The following is a 24,943-nucleotide window of genomic DNA, read 5'->3' on the forward strand; positions in this document are numbered from 1 at the left end:
ACATGGAGCCAAACTCCCTGTAGTTTATGACTGTACATCATGTACCCAGGCCCTATTTCTTCACACTGGAGTTGCAGTGAGGGGCAGGTGGGGATCTTCCCCTGAGAAGTGTTTCCTGAAAGGCATTTCTGTCCTGATCCCATCAGCAGCTCTCCTGTGCTCCTGCTTCGCACTAGCTGCATAGTTTCTGGCTTTTGTTCTTTCCCCATTCCTTGAAGAAACACCCAGTCCCAGCCTGCTTTCTGGGTCTGTGTGGCCCCCCTAGTCCCAGCCTGCTTTCTGAGTCCACAGAGCCCAGGCAGGTGACTGGTGCTATTCCTAGAGCTTCTGAAGTGCTGGAGACCTGTGACTTCCTTTTCAGTGAAGAGGAGGGGTGTTTCACATCTGTTTCTGTGGTGCAGATTTTTGAATGTATTTGGAATATGATCCAGAGCTATGCAAGTTGATTCAGACCTCCTTATTCACTGCACAGGGAAGCCTTCACTTCCCACTGGGTTTGCAGGCACGGTAGCAGAAGGGCTTTTGACCAGAAATGGTGTCAACCTGGTGATGTTACCTTCCCTATAGGTTGAAGATACTGTCTGTATTAACCCTGACCAACTAAATATTGTACCAGCTTTGTTACAGAGCACTCTGGAGAGCTGTGGATGAGTGACTTCTCCCTGAGCTTGCAGGAGACATCAATTCAGCCCCAGAACTTGGTAATCTACAGGTCCTGCTAGTCTACCCTCAACCCCCAACACAATTAGGCTACATGTTGGTTTCAGTGTCTTCTGTTCATCTGGTGAGTATTGTGGTTGGATTTCTCCCTTTCATAGCTATTTTCTGAAGACTACTGATGTGAATACAACCATCCTAGACAGAAGAACAGGAGAAATTTTTTAAAATAAGCCTAGCTCTGACTCATGTGCTGATGAAAGGCTCATGCAGTCACTGTGGAGAGCTGCAATAAAAAATGATGATAAAGGTAGCAGCAGGAGACAACTACAGACAACAAGCCAGGGAGGAAGGTGTGCAAGGGAGGGAGAAAGCTGCTGTTCCTTCCTCAGATTCCTCACTGCTGTATTGTGCAGCAGTGAGAGCCAACAGCTGCAAAGGGGTCTGGTAATGCCATTTACTTTCCTGAGATTTTTTTTCAACTTGCTCTTTTAACAAGCCCACTGGATCATTACTGGTTTCCTCCTTTGCTGGAGGAGCCAAGACACTTTGTGAGGGCTAAGTTGGGGCGGAAGGCTGCTGATCCAGGTCAGCCCTTGACCAAGGGTGCACACTGGTGGCTGTCCATGCTCTGCGAGGGCAGGAGCCATGCAGGATGATGCAGGAGACCAAAGACACCAGGCAGCCAGGCCTGATGCTGCAGGGACCTGCAGTTCTGCCTCAGGAGAAGGTTTGAGGTGGCCAAAGGTGGGCTAAAAGTGCTGGTTCCAGGCTTGTGTTGCTCTCTTCTGCAGAGCAGGTACAGCTCTGCAGGGCTGTGTGGGTCCATACAGGTCAGCAGTGGGTCTGACTCGCAGGGTGCTGCAGAGATGGCACCCAGTGCTTTGGCCTATGAGGGCAGGCAGGGGAGCCTGCCACAACTCAGCCGTTGTCTCCGAGGCACTGAATTTGTCCTGGGAGTCCTTCAAAAGTCCAAGATCGAGAGGGTTCAATCTTGCCTTCACCTGAAGGGTGGCCTGGTTACTCCTAATGCCTTCTCAGAAGGGTTTGCTCTCTGCCTTGTCCTTCTGGTGAAAGCCAACAACTCCAACAACTCCTTTTGTTCCTCAGCTTCAGATCTGTGAAGCTTTGGCACTTACAGATGCACACATGTACACATTTGGACATGCTGCTTGCTTGACGTTCTCCTGGTCACATCCTGGGCTTCACTGTCTGGAAGGTTTTGCTAAGCAGCAGCTCACCATCAAGTCAGGTGTTCATCCTTAGGGCAAGGTGTTGCCTGAAGAAATACAGGTCAGTTCCTCTGATTAATTTGTCTCTGTGCAGTTTAGAGTTGCTTAACTTGGGTGAATCTAGTTTGCCCAGCTCCCACTCAGGAGAGTGATTGTAATGAAGCACTGTTTGAAATCCCATCCCTTGCATGTGTTTAGCCTGTTCTCGGGAAGGATGAGCCAACAGAAGCAGTGACAGCTACATCTGGTAAACCACAGAGTTTTACTGATGGTGCTGTCCGTTCTGGTGCATGAATTCCCCCCACAATCTGTACCGACTGTTAAAAAATATGCTGCTGTTTTAGTAATAAACACACATTAGTTGCAGGTTTTAGAGTGACATTTAGAGCCTTTTGGATACCCACCAGACTGTATCAAAAACGCGGTAAAATGGAGTGCGGCAATGACAGAAGATGCCACTTATTGTGACTATGGACGGACTGTTTGTACAGTCTTCTCTGGCCTTGCCTGAGGCAGGGGGCTTGGGGAGGGGTGTGGGGTTCTTCGAGGATGACAAAATGATACACCCAAAGATGGAGTAAACTTTAATCTGGGAACTTTGAGATCAAGCCTCTGTGTGTGCCCTTCAGACATTAGAGTTGTACCTGTGTTCCTGTCCTGTGCCTTACCCTCCTCTGCTTCCCAAAGACGTAGATTTGAAAATTCAGATATGTAACACTGAATGGGGCAGTGGTTGTGAGCAGCTTCCCACAGCCTCGGATTTTTGCCTGTGTGCGTTATCTCTGTTGGCGAGTCTCTAGTGTCGGTTTGGTCATGAAGAACTATGCAGGGAACAAACAGGCAGCCTGGACGAGGGCCTGACTATTAATCTACGAACTCATGTCCCACCCATAGCCCCTGAATACCTGTTAGCATATGCATGTACAGCTGCTCACCGATGGTTTCAAAGGAAGGTCAGTTTTTCTTTTGGTCTGCTGCTGCTGGACACGTGTGTCCTGACTGATGCCTTACATCAGCCCTCCAGGCGGATTCGTCCAGGAAGGCTGGAGCAGACTTTGCTGTCGGGGACAGACTGGCAAGCAGTGCATCAAGTTGTAGCATTGGTTGCTCTGATGATCGTGTCCAAATACTACCCACAGTAAAACTGGAATAAAGGTGCAGTCAAGAGAAGGAAACAGATAGCATTGACCGAGGCTGAGTTTAAAATCTTTTATTATTTAGCTTTGCCAAACAGATAATGGAATCTGAAGTTGATTTGCTAAAATGTTTTGAAGTGATTGCCTCTCCTGCCTGAGACAAAGAGGACCTCAGTGGCAAGAGGGACCCTTAGGCTATGGCAGCGGTTCAAAAGAACACTTTTAATTTTGTATGCAACAATGTAAACTTCAAAAATAGTAAACTATAACCTTTCCCTGCCCCCCCCCCCCCCCCTCTTTTTACATAGCATGTGATCTATCACAGATAGAAATTTAATGGCGAACCAAAATCGCATAAGTAAACATCCTGGTGCTTACAAGTTTCATAAAAAGTGTTACATTTGATGTAAATATCTTACATTTTTAACTCTTAACACTCACAATTATGGAGTAAAAGCAACTGGCGATTCACCCCCTTAGTCCGTGCTCTCAGACTGTACATCAGCAACCATGCTCTTGCCAGCCCCTTTGATCATTTTCGGTCGGATTGTCCCACACATGACCAAGACTTCCCCTTCCTCCCACTGGTGTTAATCAAGCGCAGCTCCGCACAGGGGTAAAACCTGTGCAAGTGAGAAGAGAACCAGGTCTCCTGCGCGCAAGCTTGCAGTCCCCTGGGCCCCACGTTCCCACAGAAGCTACGGCGCGTATAGGGGGCACGTCCTGCATCAGTGGAAATTTGGGGTCCCTCGGGGCTGCAAGCCTGGGCCCTGCCATTGCAAGTGCCTCGCGGGGGGACCTGGTTCTGCGTGGATAAAGACAAGAGTTCTGTAGAAGGCACTGGATTTCTCTTGCATGATTTTAAACATGGACTACAGTCATGTGCAGAATAAGGAGATTTGGGCTCGAGACTGCTTTCTCTCTAGTGCTTTAGTGCAAGCATTTCTAGCGCTTGAATTTTCTCCTGGTTGCAGCGCAGCATGCGCTCATCTACCTAGGGTGATTTCCAAACCTCCTTCCTTCTGCTCTCCTCTCCCATCTTCCTGTCCCCCAAAAGATTCCCTTTTTGTTTCTTGAAAACTTTCAGAATACAGCTCTGGTCAAAAATAAACATGTGATGTAGCATAGCATTTGTTTCTTTTAAATCACAGTGTGCAATGCATCATTCGGTACCTAACGTTCAAAATGTCTGCCCTGCTTTTCATGAAAATCATTCTTTAAAATAACTATGCAAATATATTTTGACTATATATTACATTCATTTAAAAAGAGAAGAGAGGTTCTTGGTTTGCAGTTTTTTTCAGTGTACTACTTAAGTGAAAGGTCTGATGTGAAAAAAGTACAAGCAAACTGGACATGCCAAGACTCGATGCCTTAGATGGTGATCATATCAAAACTGTACAGGTATGTATACCGTGTTGGACAGGTGTGCTTCTTCTTGGGAAAAGACCTTTGCATCATCATATGTAAGGTTAACCACAGAGTTTTGGTAAAAAGAGCATTTAATGAGCAAAGGACGACATGGAGGGGCGAGTTCTCCGGCTTTTGTTAGGCAGTCCTGAAGCAATGTCTCCATTCCCCTCGGGGATTTCTTCCTTCTTCCGGACTTTGAGACGCGTGAGGAGCTTTATTACCCAGACGTCCCATTCCTCTGGCAAGAGCAACAGGAGGAAGCCCAGGCCAATAATGATGATGGCGATTACTCGGACACTGTTGAAGACAATTTCACTCGTGTAGTGATCAACAACTGTGTGGGACATTGAACGGGTGTTATTACATGGGACAAAGCATTAGGGCAGCATCCCCTTCCCTCCCCCTTGCCTCTCTGGCTCTGAAGGCTGGCTGTGGCAGGAGAACATGGCCCTGGAGGCGATGGTGGCAGGGGGACTACCCTTCCTGCCGGTTTAGCACACAGTGGGGTACGGCCCCCTTCAGAGCAGGCAGAGCTGGCCTGTGGGCTCAGGGTGCAAAAGGGCACGATGCCTGGAGCTGCAGTTGTTCTCTGCAGCACCATCTCCTCCCTTGCTCGCCGACAGCACACGAACTCCTGCTGAGGTCCAGGCACGCAGAGAAAGGGGCATCTCCCTTCCCTGGCACAGCAGCTCCTTCGTGCAAGTTTTTCTTCTCGCCCTGACTGAGTAAGAAACCCTGCGCACGCGGAGCCGTGCACAGGCCCTGGTGGGGATCACACTGTCCGGTGCCAAAGTCTGCCCGGGCAGCCTGGCTCTGCGTGCGGGTAGTCAGCACAGAGCTGGGAGCTTCCGCCTGCGCCGTGGCGCTGGTTCAGCACGCTGGGTTTTCGGAGCTTGGTTTGGGAGAGGTGGCTCTGGTTTGGGCCAGGGCTGCCTCTGCACTCCCCTGCCCAGACCTCTGAGGCTCTGCAGTCTCTTGGCTTTCACTACATTTCAGAAAACTGCCAGAGAAATGGACCAGGCTGTGCCCAAAATTGGAATGTCCAGTGCTCTGATAATTACCTGCCGTGTTGTTTACCAAGGCAAGCAGAATTACCAGTACTTATTTGCTCTAAAATGTAAGCAATTTTATTTGTTTCAATCTAGTGTCAAGCCTGCCTTGAAGAAATCATTAAGAACTGGTTTCTGCTTCACCCATGAGTTTTGTTCCCAGCCCAGGGACTGATAACTGCAAATCTACTTTGTTTTTCAGTACGCAGGCTTCTTTAGACAGTAATTTAAAAACAATTCTAGAGATTATGAATATTCATGTAATATTATACAATACATACTTAACACATAAAGTACATCTTTTTAATCAGTGTCATCTCCGTAAGTCTTTGAGAGAAGATGCAAAACATGTTTAATAAAGCTGTTTGCTTTTATCCCTGTTGTGTATTTGAAAGGCCACAGATTTACTGTATTCATTAAGACACAAAAGGCAGAAATTCTTACCCGCATTCACTGGGACACTCAGTACAATTCCAAGAGAAATCAAGGTGGGGTAGGTAATAGCAATCCCAAAATTTAGTAGAATATTGAATGCTGAAGAAGGAAAGAAAAACACCTTTTACTACAGTAACGGAGGTGCCAGAAGCTGGCCTTGACTGGCCTGGCCTAACCTTTTACTACAGTGAAACTAGGCAGAGGGAATGTCACTTGAAACATTATTCTTTATTACTCCCTCTGTATGTTGCTCAAGTAGAAGGCATATTCACTTCTGTTGTTATTCCTGGAAGATACCTGTGGACAGACATCTGTCCATGGCATGTCCGTCTGCTGAGACATCGCTGTTTCTGGGGAACTCTATATCCCACTGGGGCCCACTGGCAGGATCAGGGCGAGCTTTGAGTACAACCAGTCTCCCAGTGTAGTGTGCAGTGATTGCCACTCTCTACATCAAGCCACTTTGCCCTGCTGAAAGACTAAATGCTTTCCATCTGGGAGATTTCAGCCAAACATTTGCTTCCGCCTGGATGCTTTTTTGGTAGAAAAGCTGCCTCCAGCTGCAGGTGGAAGATGCTGTAACTCTAACCCTCTTCCAGACAGGAATTTGCTAAATATAATTTCATTCAATGAAATTATAATATCATTATAATACCATTATGACTGAATGATTATAATATCACTCCATTGTAATACCATATACTGTTCATGGAGTGTCCCATGACAAATTGTAATTGCTTTGGACCAAATTCACCCTTGTTTTAAGGTGATTAGCAAAGTCAGGAGAGCCTTACCAATACCGAACTTGTCAGGAGCTGGGGCTCTGGCTGTGTGCTGGTAGTATGTATGCATTGCACACCCCAGCAGTTGCTTGCCAAGCTCTGCACTACTTGCTTACAGATACCTTCCACTGAGTCCACTGATAAGCAAACTGGAGGCATTTCCAAAGTCAAGTGTTCTGACTGCTCAGGGTAAGAGGAGCTGGGACTCAAGACAGGGATGGAGAAGGGCTATTTCCAGTAGAAATGAAAGGAACATTTTAGGAGATGTGATGCTGTTATCCAGTTTGGGGAGCAACTGTGGCAGCACAGTCAACACATCCGTAACAAGGAACAGCATCACATTTCTGATGACCATGAATCATTAAAGCTTAGATTTGGCATCCCTCTCAAGCTGGGTTCCCTTGGTGGCACAGCAGTGGCAGCAGAAGAGGGGAGTGCCACCTACCAAATTCCCATCAGTGCTATGCAATGCTACATTTTCAAAAGTTTCCTGCTCTTTAGGAATAGCAAGTAGCTATTAGTGAAGTCGGAGGTGCCAGAAGCTGGCCTTCACTGGCCTGGCCTAACCTGCTTTCTCGGGGGGTGCTGATGAGCCCAAGGTAATGCCCTGCTGGCAGGGCTGCTTCCCGTCACAGCCTGGGCAAGTGTCGCTTGTCTCTGTGAAGCAGAGTTCACAAGTAGGAGTTAGGACAAGCTTTACAGTTTAGTCCCACAGCACCTTCTAACAACAGCCACAATATTTTGGCTTGGTCATAACAGCAGAAGCGGGGTCTACATTGCCACCTAGGAGTGGGCCCTCTGCATGATTTCTCAAGCTAATAATTAGGTTAAGAAGGAGGCAAAACAGCTCCAGTATGTCAGAGGTCTGCAGCTTCCACCAGCGGCCAGTTTCTGGCACCCTCCTCCACCCCGAGCTGTGCGAGAGTCCCCCCTCTACTCACTCAATAAGAGAATTGAAAATCCGCAGAGGTTTCCCCAAGGAACGATGTCAAAAGAGCTCCAGTACTCCACTTTGGTAAAATACAGGATGACAGGAATACAGGTAACGAAGAGGACATTGAAGACAGCTAACACAGACAGGAATAAGGCAGCTTCTCCAAATTTAGCACTGCCCAAAAGAAGTTTGAATAAAACCTACAAGAGGAAAACACATGGGTTTAAGTCTCTTGCACCACTCCTCTGGAGGGCTGTGTCCTGGCTTCAGTGGCTCCTGGCATCCTGGCCTGTGGGCCAGTGCTTAGGGCCGAGGGGCTGGGTGCTGAGCAGCGTCAGTCAGCACCTGTGCAGTGATGCTTGCCGGACACTTGAGATGGCTGCTCATGAAGCTGCAGAGAGCAGCTCGTGTGCCCCAGCCTTCTCCCTCCTGGCACCCCCCCTGGAACGCAGGCAGGGGCAGCTGCCAAATGAGCCCATGCAGGAAGGGGACTCAGCACCTTTGGCCGTGTACCTCACAAAAGGGAAGGTCGCTCACCCTAGCCTAGATCCTTTGGTCTTTTTTCTGCATGCTCCCTTCAGGAAAACCTCTGGAAAATTCGACATTAAAACCAGAAGACTTGGTGGAGCATGGCATGACGGGGAGAGGAAGCAACATGTGTGATCTCCCTGTATGAGGCATCGCTGGTCCAGGCTTGAGCTGCCACCTGAGGAGCACTGCGGTGGTGAGCAAGCACAGTCTGTGCTGCCTACCTGTCCTCCCCACTTGTCCCGCTGTGCACCATGGCCTGCCTGTGAGCACCACTGTCCTTGCTGATGGACTCTGCCTTACTGGTTTGTGCTGGGATGGCAGGCCCCTTCACCAGTGTCAGTTGTCTCTTCCCTTTGCCTACCCAGCGCCCCATAGGCAAGTCTGCAGGGCTGCCATGCTTGTGGGGCTGCCATGCTTGTGGGACTGCTGCCCACTCCCTCCACCTTGCAGCCACCACTGGCCAGTGCAGATGCATTGCTGCTCTGCATAATGGAGCAAAAATGTCCCAGAAGTCACTTACTCCTCATTTGCCACCTGAGGATGGTGTGTTGCCCCTGGCAGGGCGGGCAGCCAGCACAGGCAGAGTGAAGTGTCCATGTCCGGGGTAGGAGGGCAGGTCGAGGTGGCTCTGCTGCACGTGGCGCAGCTTGTCTGCCTGCAGATCTGCCTGCGCCTTCGGCATGCGCAACTCATGGAAACCGAGCCAGACTGCAGAAAGCAAAAGCAGAGTGGCGGCAGCAGCTGCAGAGTGCCATTCGTTGCAGAACAAGCTGCACAGCTCCATCTGTCCTCGCATGCGGGGTGCACTGCAGAGTAACACCCTGCTGGCACTGCCACCGTCACCTCCCTGTGCACAGGCTCTGGTGGAGCAGCTCTGAGACCTGTCCCTGCAAGGAGCAGGGCTGCCATGGGAGAGGGGGCAGAGCTAGGCTCTAGCCTTCAATAACCCTGCCTGCCTGCAGATGACTCCAGAGCCATGCTGTTTCCTCGGGTCTGGAGGGCCATATCTCTGGTCTCACAAGGAAATGCTCTTTTAGAAGAAAGAGCTGTATGAAATTGCATGACCTCCCTTATGTAAGACATAGGCTGATCTAAAAAGCGAGTAGAAAGCATTGCAGCACAGCGCTGAGGGTCACAGACAGATGCTTCTCAGTTTGGCGAGTCTCCCTGGATTGCTTGTGTTAAGGCTGCAGGGCTTGCCTGGCCACCTTCTGTTGGAGGACTGGTACAATTCGTTAGACCAGATGGACACATCTACACCTCATCCTAGTTTACACATCTGAGCCAGGGTGGGTGAACTGCACCCTACAAGTGCTTATTTCTCTCAGTGGACTGTGACTCTGAGCACCATGAGCAGCACAGAGGCAAATGCACGTATGTGTCTCAGGCTAAGCGAAATGGCTCTCTGCCCAGCAGAGAAGGCTGCATGTCATCTTATGCACAGTGTAGCTTGCCCAGCTGGTCAGGATGAGACTTTGATTCTTTGATTCATAGGCATGTGCTTTAGATTTTAAGCATGTGATTATTTCCGTGATAAGCAATACTTTAAGCCCAACATAGGCTACGTATGCCACTGAAGGAGGAGAGGCAAGGGGCGGTAACAAAGTGACTTGAAATAGAAGCTGTATCTCTGCAGGCTGCTTCCAGAGTAAGTGATTAAATCCAGCATCTATGGAAAAGCAGCCTCATTTTTCAAGATGGGACATATTTAAGTCCTGTGGGCACTGGAGAAAACCCTTCTCAGGAAACAGGAGTTTTTATCCTAAGTGAGGGCAGATTGCAAAGCAAGTGAATACTGGAATGCAGTGTTGCAGGGTCAGCGGGTGTATGGCAAAGCCCCTTAAAGAAGGGCACATGGCACTGAACTGCATGGAGGTTTGCAAGTAAGAGAGGAGCAGTTAAAGAGAGTGACAGGGGTGATTAGTGTCTTTCTAGGGGCGAAGACCCAGGTGTGCTTACCTTGTAGAGAGCAGACATTGAGGCAGAGCCCACCACCAGGGCTATCCCAATAACGGAGTGGCTGTGAAACCCATCAGCGTACGTCATCATAACTATCCCTGCAATAGCAAATATAGCAGCCACGATCTGGTTGGAGACAAAGAAAGAAAGGAAGAAAGTGTTACTGGACAACCCCTAACATGGGAAAACAGGTGAGCAGCTTTAAATGAGAGGGCAGTACTTCTGCATCATCTGCTTATGTAGAAAACTAGTAGTGAGCCCAAGTCAATACCCATGGAGCCGATGCTGCCTCCCCTCCTGTGTTCCCTGGCTGTAGAGAAGCTGCAGGCAGAGCTGTGTGGGAGCAGCTGCCTTGGTGCGATGTGCAGCAGGCCAGATCGCAGGGCCCAGCTTCTCAGACTGAGCTGAAGGGCAGATTTCATCTCTGTCACTGAGCCTCCCCATCCGTGGGTCCCTGCAGCCTGTGCGTGACAATAATACACAAGCAATAATTCCCTGGTGCTTGCAGGAAAGGCTTTGAGTCCTGTGGAGGTTTTGGAGGAAAAAGGGTTTTGAAATAAACAGAGGAATAAAACTCATGCAACTATTTTCCAGTTCAGCTGTGTCATTTCACATGTAAAGGGAGGTTTAGTCAGCCAGCCCGGCCTACGGCACTGCTCGAGGGGGGATGTCTGAAGGGAGGTAGCATTCACAAAGCTAGGGGACAGGCTGCCCCTGATTCAGCAGGGTAGGCAAGGTACCCCTGGCTTCTCTGGGACTGTCCTGCCAGATGCCTCAAGCTTCCCCAGGTGGTAATTCTGGGGTGAACAGGGCTTTCTGCATGTTCCATGCTTCCTGGCTCTGCAGTGGTGCAAGTGATGCCCTGCTTAGACCACATGCCCTTTGGCTGCACAGTCATGGTGATGCTTCTAAGGTGCTTGGGATAAATGAGTTTATTTTGACCCATAGCTGGGTTAGTGCCAACCAACTGTCCCCTCTCCTGGGGCCAGACCAGGGTTTTAAGCCCCATCCACAGGCTGCAGCTGCCTACACATCCAATAGCAATGGCCACCTCTCACATTCCTCATTCACCGCCAGAGATGCTGGGGCTGCTGTGAAGATGCAGGGTGAAAGCCTGTGTGCCAAGCTCTGCTGCTGCCTGATAAGCAAGCTGCAGCTGGAGGACTCCTTTACCAGCTGCAGGTCCCCATCTGGCAGCACCAGCAGCCTCTTCACTGGGTTGAGCCCAGCTGGTGCTTACAGAGCTGCCAGAGACGATCACCCAGCAGATCCCACCCGCACGCTGACATCAACACCTCCAATTTCCCCTAACAGAAATTGCCTCATTTTTGCAAATAGAAGGGGATCAGTTTCTCCAAAGGGGTTGCTGCAGAGTGTAAGGGTGGCGTAAGGGTAGAATGAAGCCCCAGTCATCAGAAGCTGACACTGCTTGGAAAATACAGCTGCTAATAACATCTCAACAAGATGGGGCTTGAGTCTAGAAATTGCTGTACTGCTGTTCAAGATGCTGTGTGAGCACAGCTTCGGCAGACTGTGGAGGAGCAGGGTTTCCCCCAGCTGCTCAGCCCCTTGCACAGCCCAGCCGAGGGGCAGCAGGTTCTGAAGATGCTAATTTATGACCCGATCAGAGTGGAGTCTGGTGCAAGCTGCAAAGGCTGGGTGTGTGTCCTGCAAACTTGCAGAGGTTCAGATACAGCATCTTGGCTTGTGGCTCTATTGGCATCAGATCTCTCCATGCACAGCTGTGGGGTATCATTTCTAAAGCGAATCTCGATGGTGGTGTAACGGGGCCCTACAGTCCTGGACAGGCTTCTTTGTAAGGCAAGGAGAAAAAAAAACCTGATCCATGGCTCTACAGCAACGTGGGGCTGTTTCAGGTAGGCGGGACTGAAGGAGCTCAGCAGCCCTCAGTCATTCTTTCATGTCAGCGTGCTGGTGCTTGTCAAATAAAAATTCTGGCACTCTGTGTGGCTTCAGAAGCACAAGAGAAAAGGTCCTTGAAGAGACTAGCATGGGGCAGGTGCAGAACAATGAAAAAGAGCTTTGTCTTCACCCAATATAAAATTCAGTCAAGGAAAGCTTTGTTGTTGCACACTGTGGATGTGAAAAGTTCACAAGTATAAACTCATGCAAGAAAAAAAAATCCGTGAAGGACTATTAACTATAGGAACATAGCTTCCATCTCAGGAAGTCCTTGAGCTTCAAATTGCTGGAGGCTGGAAAGTCTCATAACGAAATATCATTATAGGCTTTTCCTGTTTAGACAGATTTTTCTAGGTGTCCACTACAGGCAGCTGCTGGAGCCAGGCTCCTGACTCAGTATGGCTTTTTGTAGAGCTGCAAGCTATATGGCTTGGGCTTATCTGAAAGAGGGCAACTCCAGCCCTTCAGCATCACCTGTGCTGCAGACCAGGTGACAAAGAGTGGAAGATGCGTTGTTTCCTGTAGCTGCTGCTCCATCGTGTCCTGTAGCATCTGCTCCAGGTGCGGCCGTCTCCCATCTGAGATGTGCGGGGCTTGTCCAGCCTTCACTGGAGAGCCAGGTAGAGACCACAGCCACACGCCAGGCTGCGGCAAACAGCGAGTACCTCCATGTGTACCAGCAAAGGGAGCCTGTCTGAGACCCTGCTGGCAGCTGCACCTGCACTACGGTGGAAACTTGGAAGGTGCATTAAAGAACTGCAGAATAAAAAGCATCCAGTTTTGCTTTCAATGTTTGGAGCTGGCTGACTTCAGAGCACCTCCCGGGAGGCTGGGCCTCTGCCTGGCAGGAAAGGAAGGCTATGATTTGGGAACTGATAGTATATTTATTTCTAAGTCCCACTGGCAGGTGCGCTTGTCTATACATTACGTACACAGGAGGTATTTGCAAGCGATGATCTCTCTTGGATCCTGAGCTGTTTTATTTACTGTAGCATGGAGAAAAACACCAAAGGCCAAGATCAAAGCAAATAAATGCAGTCTGCAAACTGTTTTGCTGGGCCAGAAATCCTTGCCTCCTCTATCAATCATGTCAAGAGTGTCAGATGAGCCTTGGCCTTACCTGTTGACATGCCAAGCATGTCACATATGCTTTCTCTGGAAGCCTTTCAGCCTGCCTGTCAAGCACGTCGTTAGCAGCAGTGACAGGCTGCTTGCACTGCACCACTTCATGGCTGCTGGCCTGCAGTCGCTTGCAAATGCCTCAGCACCGAAGGGCTTGCAGAGACAACACTTCAGGCACTCACCGCTTCATTACCTGTGCGTCTTCTCTGAAAGCAGTACGACAGCTCGCAGCTCAGCTGGACACACTGCTCTGGGCACAGTGAAGGGAAAAGGGGAGAAGTGCAACTTCATTACAGGAGATGCAGGCACTTACAAGTGCCTGAGTGGTGAGGATGGGGTTTTGTAGCTTGCTCTTACATTTAAATTCCAGCTGAATTGTGATTTAAGTGCTTGTAGAGCCAGTAGTTGCTCTTCTGAAGGCCAAGTAAGATGCTTGTATGTGCTTAAACCCCACTGAGCTGATCCCTTTCTCACCTGGCCTCTTCTCCAGTGGGTGTGAACAGGGACACCCCAATGTGCAATCAGAGCTTTGCTGCAGCACTATCCACCCTGATGCACTGCCGCGGGGATGGAGAGGGAGCGTGGGAGGGCTCCTGCTTGCCACAGGTCAAGGCACTGTCCCCATTTCAGCCTCATCTGCCAAATAACCCTCTCAAACGGTGCTTCTAAAAGGGTCAGCAGCTCTGACATGGTGTGGCCCCGAAGGACCACGAGCTTTGGGGCTGTGCTGTGTGCTGGCTCGCAGTCCCTAGGTTGCTCCCGGAGAAACCCCAGCAGCTGTACCTCCTCCTGGTTGCCAGTCCCAGGAAGAGGGCTTTGTTTTGGGGTCCACCCTGAGACCATCCCCAGCATGCCAGGCAGCACCACTCTCACTGCCGATTGCTTTTCACATGGGCTATACAGAAAAGGGATGAAAGAGGGAAGAAAAGGCGGCTCACCAAGAGACTTCACACTATGTCCCTCCACAGACGAGAGTGTCTGCAGCACTCCCACAGTGCCACACAAAGCTGGGAAGCAGGACTGCTGTGCTTTCCTCCCCTTGCCCTGCCAGTCCCTAGGGACAAGTGCCTCCTCACTCACTTTTTGCTACATGTCAGGACGCCACGTCTGCCCAAGAGCAAAGAGCTCAGTCCTCCTGCAAGCCCCTTCCCCCTGTGCTCAGGCCCCTTGCTGGCTTGTCATCAGGGTGGGAGATGGCCATGTTCCTCCTTGGGCATGGAGGTGGCTTGTCAGAAAGCCCTCCAACATCAACCTGCTACCCCTTGTCAGTGCCAGATGCCACTGTGAGGGGCTGGGATGTGTGGCACGAGCATCCCATGGCCCCCACCGCCCTGGCTTCTGTTCTGCCTGTCTGATTTATTGTTGCTGGGTTTTGGGCGAGTCAGCCTTTCCCAAGGCAGTGCCGGTAAGAAACAAAGGACAGATGGACATGGCCAAGACCACCACTTGGGTCTGCTTCCCTGTTCCCTCCACCCCTTCTGCCCCTTTGGGAAGGAGGGGATCCAGAGCAGAATTAGTCCCCCAGTGCCCGTCACCTGCCATGGAACAAGACCCAGTCTGGCCAGGAAGCTGCTGGAGAGCCCTGGGCCACCCCAGCTCTTCACATGTGGCCATGCACAAGAAGCATCTCCACTCTGGTGTGTGCGTGTCCATGTGTGTATCCCTACACACAGGCTGGCTTTTTTCAGCCACACCCAGTGGTGAGAGATGGACATGCAGACCAAGGAGCAAGCTGCACGGGCAGGAGAGCAGCGGTCAGCTCTCTGCACACCTCCTGTCCTGGCATCCCACCAGCACTACAGCTGTCAGCGCCACAAGACAGCTGAACACCACAAAATACACTCTTTCTTTTTTTTTTTTTTTTTTTTACTTTTATCAAAACAGCCAGCATATCCAGCCAGGAGGACAGCAACACTTCCCTATTTCCAGGATCATTTCAGGATAGCCTTGCTTTTGAACTCAGAAAATCCAGTTAATTTGTTTTCAGGGTACAGCTACCTGGGCAGGGGGGTGGGCAAGCGCAGACACCAGCTGGGCAGGCTGGGCTTGGCAGGTACATTTTGCAACGATTCCCAGAGCAGCAGCCTCTTGGCTGCCACCACCACAAGGCTGGCCAAGCTCTCCTGCCAGAGAGCACTTCCCGAAAAGTTAACTCTCAATTGATCCACGCAGTGAGGGCTGACAACCTCTTCTGAGCACCAAAAGCATTGCCCAGCTGGGTGAGAAGAGCGCTTCTCAAACGGTGTGCAGAAAATAGGTATCGTTGCCATTATTGCTGTCAATACTAGTAAGTGCCTGCTGGTGCAGTGAGGCAGGAGGGACACACTGGTGCCTTTTCCTTGCAGTTACAGGGTCCCAGGGTGGATGCCAGGCACCCTCTGACCGGTTCAGCTGCCAGAGGCCACTGCATGTTGAGGGCAGCCAAAATGGCATCAGGGTCAGCAGAGAGCCACGGGGGTTTTCAATAAAATCCCCCCCCATGCAGCTCTGTTGCTGCTGTGGCACAGGTGTTCATGCAGGGTGTAGGACTAAGGGTGCAAGCAAACAGCTGGGGTGCTGCTCGGAGAGCAGCTCAGGGCGAGTGGGCCTGCTGCCCCACTGCCTGCCATGCTGCCTGGCCCCATGCCCACAGCTGCTGGCCAGATGCAAATCTCTGTGTGCTGGTGTTACACCGATCCTCAGCCAGTGACGCAAGCACACCCTTCGGCCGTGGGCGAGCAGGGGCAGCCTCTCCTCTCCTCTCTCTCCTCTCCTGCTGCTGCCTGACATGGGTGCAAAGGATAACCATGCTGCCCTGCAAGCCTGCTGTCACACGTAAGAAAGGCAAGGGCCCCATACATTCACAGGCTGGGACCAGGTATGCACTGTGTGCAGCCCTGGCTTGCAGTAATGTGCAGTTAGAAACAACTAGGTCTGGTGCCACAGCCTGGGGACAGTCACTTGGAAGGGGCCGGCAAAGGCTGATGCATGTCCACAGCAACATGGAGACAGCAGCTATCCTTTGTGCCATGCTCTGGAAGAAGTTACCTCTTTTCTGAAGGAAAATGTGCAAAGGCATCAGGCTGGGGGAGAGCAGGGCTCCAGGAGCTCACAGGCACCTGGGCAGGCTGCAGGGAAGGATGTGTACCCCCTGTGTAGAGGATTTCTACGCCCGCTTGGCCGTCTGCATGGAGTGCTGATCGACTTGGCCAGTGGGAGGGAAGGGGAAAAAGAAAGGTAGAAGGGTGAGGGGGAAGAAGAGAGACAGAGATAAGGAGTCACTTACCCTCACTCCCATGAACCTGTCCCTCAGAACGATCCATGAAAGCAAGAACACAAAAGCTTTGTTGCAGCAGAACAACACGGAGACATCCGTAGTGTTTATTTTCTTTATTGCATGTAAGTAAAGGTAGTTTGTGAGTGTCCAAAGAACACCAAAGGGTGCTGCCTTGGTAAAAAACACCTTCAAAGTCAAGCCATTGTCTCCAAAAAACCGGCAGCACTCCCTAAAACAAGGAGAGAAAGGCAGTGTTATTACACAAGCCAGTCACAGTCTGCAGCAAATATACGGGTTTCTTTTTCTTGCTCCTCTTCTTTTCCTTTGGGGAAAGAGTGGCACACACCTTAAAGAGGTGATGAAAAACAAGTTTCAGCATCTGCTGCAACAGCCAGCACCTCCTCAGGGTACAAACACATGGGGTCTGCAAACACAGGAGGGAGAGCAATGAAAGAGCGAGGGGAGAGGTGAAGCCAGGAGGTGAAATCTCACTCTTGCCATGAGTGCCTTCACAGTGGACATCTCCTTTCACCCCTGCACGCACCGGGGTGCACTGGGGTTGGGGCTGGCAGCAAAGCCCCTTGCTGCCCGCTCCTGCTGCAGCCACAGGACCCTAGCGCCCATCCATGATCCGCTATGCAGGGCTTGGAAGGACCCTCACAGGAGTCTTTGGTTTGGGGTTTTTCCACCAAAGGGGTGGGACCTGCCTCAAGCCTCCCAGCAGCAGCAGGGGCAGGAGCAGGAGGAGGTGGCTGCCAGCTGCCCGCTCCTGCTGGGGTGAGGACATGGACCAGGACATGGCATGGTGGCACCCGGGGACATGCTGGGTCAGTTGGGGCAGCGATGCAGTCAGGAGCTCGCATGTGTAGTGAGGGCCGGGGATGCTGTGAATCCCCAAGTGAGAGGCACCCAGAGGAGGTATGGCCCCGTTGCAGGAAAAGGAAACACGAGTGGTTTATTTGTGTCCCTGAGGCGCTGGTAGGTGAAAGGTGACAGGAGGTGAGGGGTGCAGCCTGGCCTTGCTGGCAGGGCTCTGGGGAGGCAGCAGGTGGGGACCAGGATGGGGCTGCAGGGGTCGCCTCTGGGGAGGCGCTGTGAGGAGAAGCCTGAGTGCAACCCGCTTCTGCTGGGCAGCAGAGCTGGGAGCTGGTGGCTGTGCTGCCTCCACGGAAATTTAATATGGCAAAGAAGAACCGCAGCGCAGGGTCAGTCTGCAGGCTGCTGAAGTGTGCAGGTGGCACTCAGCAGTGGACCCGTCCGTGGCCTGTGCTGGCTTTGCTTGCTTTCAAACCTGCAAAATCCCAGAGACCCTGAAGTACTTTAAGGAGGTGTTTTGACAACATTTCAGCAAAATTAAATCTTCCTTTGACAATGAAGGCCAAATAGGTTTTCACTGCTGTCTTGAATTTCAGGCTGCTTGTTTCCTAAGACTGGGCATGTAAGGAGTCTGATGGAAGTGCGATTTTGATCCCCTTTCTCAGAAGATGAGGTTGTATCAGCTGATTACCTAAAGAAACCCATCCATGCTCTGAGCCTCTTCATATTTCCCCCATCACTAACTGTACACCTACACCCCCCTCTGCTGCAGCAGGCACAAGGCTGCAGGGTAGAGGAAATGCATTTTTTTTGAGTTTGCTGGGTTATGTCACCTACCAGTCTCTCATACCAAGTCACGGCTGTGCAGAACTTGCCTATCTCTGGATGTGATGACCCTGGGCTTTGGTTGCTGTAATGCAGACACTTAGATCTGAACTGCTGATTCTGCATTGGGTCACTCAGTGTCACAGGCAGCACATCAGTGTTCCTTGTCCTCTGTAAAATTACCTGCTGGCAGCAGCCTATTCCCTGCCAAACCTGTTAACTGCCTCTCTGTGCCAGTAAAAGAGCTGCCCCTCTGCACCACAAACCACAGCCTGAGTTCCCACCTGCCGTCCTGTTCCAGGACACGCACAGCACCGACAGATGCTGCCTGTGCTCAGCATGTGGCCTGGATCCATCCTCCCCTTCCACAAACACTACACCCACATCGAGTCTGGCCTTCAGCCCCACGAAGCACTGTCTGTTCCAGCCACTTGCCACAGGGGACGCAAGGAGCGCACGGAGATGCAGAGAGTCATTGAAAAACCCTGTTCCAAACTTCACTACAGGCTTGAACCTGCTTCACAAGACACCATGGAGTGTTTGACTGCTAGAGTGTCACAGGCAGCCAGTCTAATGCTCTGAAGACAAAAAATGCAGGCACAGTTTAAACTAAACTACAAGATGTCATTTAGTAAGTAAGATTAGTATGAGAGGGACAGGAAGGCCAGAGTCAAATCAAAGGACTAAGATGGAATTTATGTTGGGATCTATATTAGCGAAAAAAAGTTCCTTCTGCCAAAAATCTGTTCCCCATATACAGAGTTAGGTATCTATTTGATATATAGTAGAAAAGTGTTTTTACTGTACTGTGGGCCTGATTCTTCTTTAGCAGATATCACTGGATCCATATGGCAGTACAGCCTGGCACTCGCCTCCATCCCTGAAGCACCCAGTGTTGCGCCGTGGTGCCCCAAAGGACAGCCTTGCCCTGGCACGGATCAGGACCTTGAGTTGTGTTTCCCCCTTTGGGAGTCTCATTGACCTACACAATAAAGCTTCCTTTTAGCTGTTTTCACCAAGTGTGAATTGCTTCTTGTAGGCTGGCTCCTACTTCCAAAGAAGACCAATTATGGCAGAGGCTTCCCCATCGAGCACAGGGTTGTTTCTCCCTGAGGACACCCAGAGCTGTGGAGGGTGCTACCAGACATGCACCCACAAGCACAGCGAGCCCTGTTGTCCAAAACAAGTGCACTGCTGAACCGTGGGCTCTTTGTGGGGGTAGCAGATGGGTTAGATGGCTTTCTTGGATCTGGCATCTCCAGTGGAGTCTGAGGAGCATTAGGGGAAATGTGGTATGTTATGTGCGCCAGGATGCCTATATACCGTACAATAACCCACACACAATTAATTGTCAGCCCAGGTTTGCTACTGCTTATCAGGGAAGCTGATTTTTCCTTGGTGCCATAACACAGTTTGTGAAGCCCCAGGAAGCATGTGATGAAGAGAGTTGTCAGCGAATAATGGTAGATATATAGTTATGGGAAGCAAGACAGGACTGTGATATAACCTACGCTGTAATCCCAAAACAGTCGGGGGACGAAATCACTCTGGAAATACAACTGCAGCTTTAAATATTTTGACAGAACATTTTGGACATAGTTGCTTCTGCTGTCCAGTAATTCAGTTTTGCCCACAAGGGCACATTGTACCCAACGAGTATCCTGATGTTTTATAGATACTCCTTGGCAAAAACAGAGCTTGTGTCCTGTGGTGCTTCAGGCATGCCTGACTGTGCCAGGAGAGCCTGCCTATGAATATTTTAACAATATCTCATCCACTAACAAAAATTCTACTTTTTAAGACAGACAAAACCCACCCTATCCGGAGGGCAGTCTGTAAGCATTCAGCATCCTTTGGAGCCCAACTCAGCACTGTGGACCCTTGTATGAGCCCTGACCCCACGTCTCTCAAAGCCACGGGACAGGTGGGGAGCTGTGGTTGGTTCCTTGAGGTTTTACTGGACAGACTCTCGCAGGTCTACCTGCCAAGGGCAGGAAACAGAGGCAGTCTTCTACTCACAACAGAGCAAGCTGGTTGCCTCCAGGCTGGTGGGGAGAGAGCATTCAGTCCTAGGACAAGTCTGCAGTGGTGGTGGAAGAGCTGGTGGGGAAGCGCTCTGATGCATCAGGGAGACCACCAGCCTCCTCTGGCTTTGACTGCCAGGGCCAGCAGCCAAGCTATATAATTTCCAGGATAAAATACACTTTCTGCTTCAGTTTATCCAGTCTTTGGTGAGCCAGTCCTGCTGCACAGCTAGCTCTAGCTCACCTGGAGCGAAGAGGGAGGGTAACCAGATGCCTGGAGGCTGCAGACATTGTTGGGTTCATCTCTGGGACTAAATCCCTGCTGTTTGCTAGTCTGGGCAGAGATGCCAGAGGCGGGATTTGCAAAGAAAGCGAGCAGGGATCCTGTAAACAGGTGCTCTCCTGTGCTCCTGGTACTTGCCCTCGCCCTGTGTGCTGGGCAGCCCAGTGCTGCCGCACATGGCAGGTGTGGGCAGCCTGCAGGCAGCCAGCTGTGAGGAGGGGCTGTGCCCGAGGGTAGCAGTGTTTTTTAGCTCTACGCAGTGTTTGCAAGTAGCTGCAGTGTTTGCAAGTAGCTGGTATGGGCGTACGTCATTTGCTTAGTGCAGCATCACTACAAATGCCTGTAACTGCTGATGGCGAGCCCTGTGCCCACGCACTGTGTCACTGGAGTGGGTTTTCCAACAAGTGGAGCTGAGCAGGGCCATTGTGGTGTGCACACCACCAGCCCCTGTCAGTCACAGACCTCCACAGGCTCCCTCTCACCACTCACAGAGTATGCACTGTTGCTCATCATCCCTTAGACTCATTGGGCAGCTTTCAAAGATCTCCTGGGCCATACACCTATTGAGTGAGAGCCCCTGGCCTATCTTAAATAAATGCACAGTTAAGAGCAAGCAACCTTATTTACTTACAGAGCGTATACTTTCCATGTATCTCCAAGACATCCAGCTGGAGGAGGCCCTGAAGATGCTCCGGTAGCGTGTGCATGTGGCTCTAATAATCTGGTAGAGCGCTGAGTCCAGCACAGAAAGTGGTAGTGGGGAGCTTCTGCCTACTGACTGTTAGGTACGTACAAGCAACTTTTATGTCTGAGCCAGGACCCTGAGGTCTGTTCAGAGACACCAGAGAAGCACATCCCTGAGCTGCCTTTTCTGCCTGCCTTGGGAGGCACTGAGCCCAGGAAGAAGCTACTTCTATTGCTCTTTTTCAGTTCTAAAAGGGACGCCAGGGTGAGGAGCACAGACACGGGCACCTCCAGCACACATCTGGAAGGAGAAATCCCACCCGCTGTGTTAAAAGAGAAATTGTCATCAAAGACTGACCAAACCTACTCCTGCTCACATTACCAGAAATCCTACACCTACTACCTCAGTACGAAAGCTGCCTTACTGCTCGCTTCCTGGCACAGTTTTGTTTGCTGGGCTGACCCTGCTTTGCCCATGAAGGAGTGGGACTTTAGATATGGACAATGACCAGAGAGGCCATGGAGGAATGCTGATATGCAAAGCTCAGGTGTGCCCTGGCCCTGTGCATCCCTGGGTCATGCTGAGCATGGCTCCTCCTGGGCAGGGAAGCCACTTTGCAGAGCCACTCTGATGAGGTGCTCTCTCCTCAGCTCTGTGTAATTCTCCACGGAGGAGTAAATTCTGGGCTGTTTCCAGATAAGGCACCAGCAGACAGCAAGAAGCTTTGGCATTGCAAGGGTTAATGCTGTATTTTTGAGATAATCTGGCTTCCTGCATTATTTTCCATGATTCTGCCATCATAAGCTAGAGCTCCATTGTAATCACAGCAATTGGTTAAAAAAAAAAATAAAAAGCATTAGCCAAGGCAACAGCAAAGGCCTGTACAAGACTGAAATGGAAATGTCAAAAGAAGGATGCTGGAAGGGAAACGTACTGGCTTAATCGCTGCAGCAGCAATAAAGAAAAGCTTGCTGCCACTCAGGAGTGTCATATCCATGTTCACAGACAACCTGAAGGCTCATGACTGAAATAAAAGGCAGGAATACACTGCTGGGAGGAAGTCTACATGCGAACTGAGAGAACTGCAGCCTGGTTACACATGGCCCTTGGGAAGTGTTTCCAGAGATATGTTACACAGTGGATGTGCTCACTGCGGGGTGTTGCTGAGGGGGCTGCTGCAGCAGGCATCTCTGCTGTGTGTTGGGGTAATGGGATGGTGCAGGTGAGAAAGAGGGGCACATGCTTGGCCTGGTTGCTCTCCTCTTCCTCAGGATGCCAACTGGGATGGATGGCGTAAAGCCCACAAAGCCCATCTGGGAGCCAAAGCGGCTGCCTGGCTTTCAGGGCATCCTCTGCACGGGAAGACAGCGGTGGGGACAGACAGAAACCTGCTTGTAGGTATAAGTGGGCACCACACGACACAACTGAACCCACCTTGCTGCTGCTCTGGCACGAATTCCCCTGCAGTAACAGCCCCCAAGCAGGGCTGAGCAAGTCCTGACCAGCACTGGATGAGCTGCATGTACCAGTGATCCCCTCTCCCAAATGGGGATTCTGGTCCCCTGCCACTTGTCACAGGGTGCCTTGACAACTTGGCTTGACGGAAATGTGTAATGTCACTTCGGAACAGCACGTAGCTGCTATGGCACTGTGCTGGGATGAAAGATACTACAGAAAAGCCTAAGGCACAGAGATGTTACTGTTTGTATTTTTACCCTAAATTGTTTGCTGGTTTCTTAATCTTTCATGTACTTGTTCTTGTTTTTCCTCATAATCTTTTTAATGTGTATCTTCATTAACCCAGCAAACGGCAAATTAGCTCTGCCCCATTAGGCATGTCTCTAGCACAAGACAACTAGCAAAATACTTTAGTCACTGGAACCGAGCATTCCCAGTGAAGCAAATCAGAAGTAGTTAGTGCCAAAATTGCATGTGAAGTAAGAGTTAACCATATTGAAAGCAGGTGTTGCAGTCAAATGAAAACTGCAAATAAAATATGACAGCAAAGCTCCATTTTCCCCTCACTCAGCTCACAATTACATGTTTAACACTATTCACCTTCCACTGCCTGCTTTGTCTTTGACCATTGCTAGGTAGTTAGGATGTTTCTCCACTGCTTTGAATCTCCTAGAAGTGAATATATAAAATTTTGCCAGGACTGGAAGGAATGCTTTTTGCACCCATTTTGTAAAAAAATCCCACCTATGAAGAGGAAAGGTAGATGAGAACCAGAAAAAGCACACACAGCATGTTTCCCCAGGCTGGAGGTTTGGTCTCTTGATACTCACTGCAGAACAAACCCATGCCAGAAAGGTTAATAAACCATCGAAGCTGCCATTACATCTTTGGGAAAGATGCAGCAACGTAGAAAATATCTGAGAGGAATACACATCCTAAGGGAATACTTTGCACAAGCAAGTTACTTCTCCTTTCCAGACTGTTAACTTTTGTTACAATTTTCTCATTGTCTCAGTGTTTATACTAGAGCCTTCTCCTCCAAAGCAGATTTGGATCTGCTGTTGCTCCTAGCAGGAGATATTTTTTCTTTATAGACTGTGCTTCTTACTTTGACCTTGCAAGGTCTGTACCTGCAAATTGAATTTGGCTAAATTGCTCCTGATTTTCAGCAGAGCGTGCATCATCTCCCTGGAGCACAGCAAAGCTGCCACCACGCCAGTGAATCTGGCCTCTTGATTAGAGATTGGCAGGCAAAACATGTTTTGCTAATCCCTGCACCAATTAGGCCTGCATGGATAAATAATCTGCAGATGCACATTAACAATCATACATCTTCCATTCAACGTACAAAACAAAGACACATGGCCTAAAATGTCACGCCATGTCTTCTGCAGGTACTCACAAGCCAGTTGTAGTAAGCAAAAGCAAAGAAGACAGACAAGGTGCCCTGGTATTTAATAGGTGGGAAGGAAACTATAACAAAGTTTAATTTGTCCCAGTGAAAAAAAAAAAATCCTAGAACACTTTTTTATAATTCATCCTCTTAGGGCCACAGCATGCCTCTTGCATTATGCTCACAAGTGGAGGTAGGTAGAAGACTGCTGTACAGATAAGAGACACAAAATACTCCTCAAAAATGCTCTCCAGGAACACACATCATGTGTTTCCCAGAAAACAGGATCTTTCCTCCAGCTCCACTTCCCTTCCTCTTGAGCCTGTGCTGACCTGAAGGGCAGTCATGAGAAAATCAGCCTCTCAGGTGGGTGGATTTCAAAGCAGTGCAAGCGAAGGGTGAGCTCATGAAACCCATTTTACAGATGTGCAAGCTAGGGCATGGAAAGACGAAGTCCTGGGTGCTTGAAAGAGGCAGGATGAGGGCTGCCTATAGGCTGCACCTTTGCAAGGCTGGGGATTTGCTTTCCCCGCATGTTTATTTTATAGCCAACTCCTGTTACTTATCAAGACGGCCCCTGAGCGCCTTTTTCCTGAGTCACCGCAGGTTCACATGCCAGCAGAACAGTTGTACGGAGGCTCCTGTGGCGTGTCCCAGATCATAAAATGCTGCGAATAAATCTGCTAGCCTCAGCACTTTGCAGAGAGGTGCCCGGGATTCCTGCCATGGCTTTTATTGCCCTGCTGGTCCGAGGCTCCTACAACAAAACCCATATACCCCTACCTCCAGCTTTCCTCCTGTGCACCTGGAGCAGCTCAAGAAAGCTGCTTCCCAGTGCTGGGAGGGCACAAGCTCCTCCTCAGCTTCTGTGGGGCAGAGGTTCAAGACCTGCCCCAAGTGTGCTGGTGCCCCTTGCCCACCCCACTGCCTGCACTGCCTGGTGAAGCACAATGGAGCCCGTGGCCATTAGCCACAGGATGGGGCCAGGGGGGCGGCTGTGTCGCTCCTCAGAGACAGCCTGTACTTATCC

At 50.4% G+C, this 24,943-nt stretch overlaps 1 protein-coding gene across 2 annotated transcripts in view; it reads right to left on the minus strand.

Moving 5' to 3' along the window:
* Nucleotides 1-4,527: 4,527 nt before the first annotated feature.
* SLC35F3 (solute carrier family 35 member F3) overlaps nucleotides 4,528-24,943 on the minus strand; it is a 182,286-nt gene continuing 161,870 nt past the window's right edge. For both annotated transcript variants that reach the window (XM_086460988.1, XM_086460989.1), the window contains 5 exons: nucleotides 16,439-16,658; nucleotides 10,129-10,254; nucleotides 7,646-7,838; nucleotides 5,932-6,021; nucleotides 4,528-4,772 (listed from right to left, as the gene is read on the minus strand). In XM_086460988.1, coding sequence (XP_086317114.1) covers nucleotides 4,528-4,772; nucleotides 5,932-6,021; nucleotides 7,646-7,838; nucleotides 10,129-10,254; nucleotides 16,439-16,658 — 874 coding nt within the window. The remainder of the gene's footprint in view (nucleotides 4,773-5,931; nucleotides 6,022-7,645; nucleotides 7,839-10,128; nucleotides 10,255-16,438; nucleotides 16,659-24,943) is intronic.

Source organism: Leptosomus discolor, chromosome 2 (genome assembly GCF_034619465.1).
Source record: "Leptosomus discolor isolate bLepDis1 chromosome 2, bLepDis1.hap2, whole genome shotgun sequence".
Taxonomy (NCBI): Eukaryota; Metazoa; Chordata; class Aves; order Leptosomiformes; family Leptosomidae; genus Leptosomus; species Leptosomus discolor.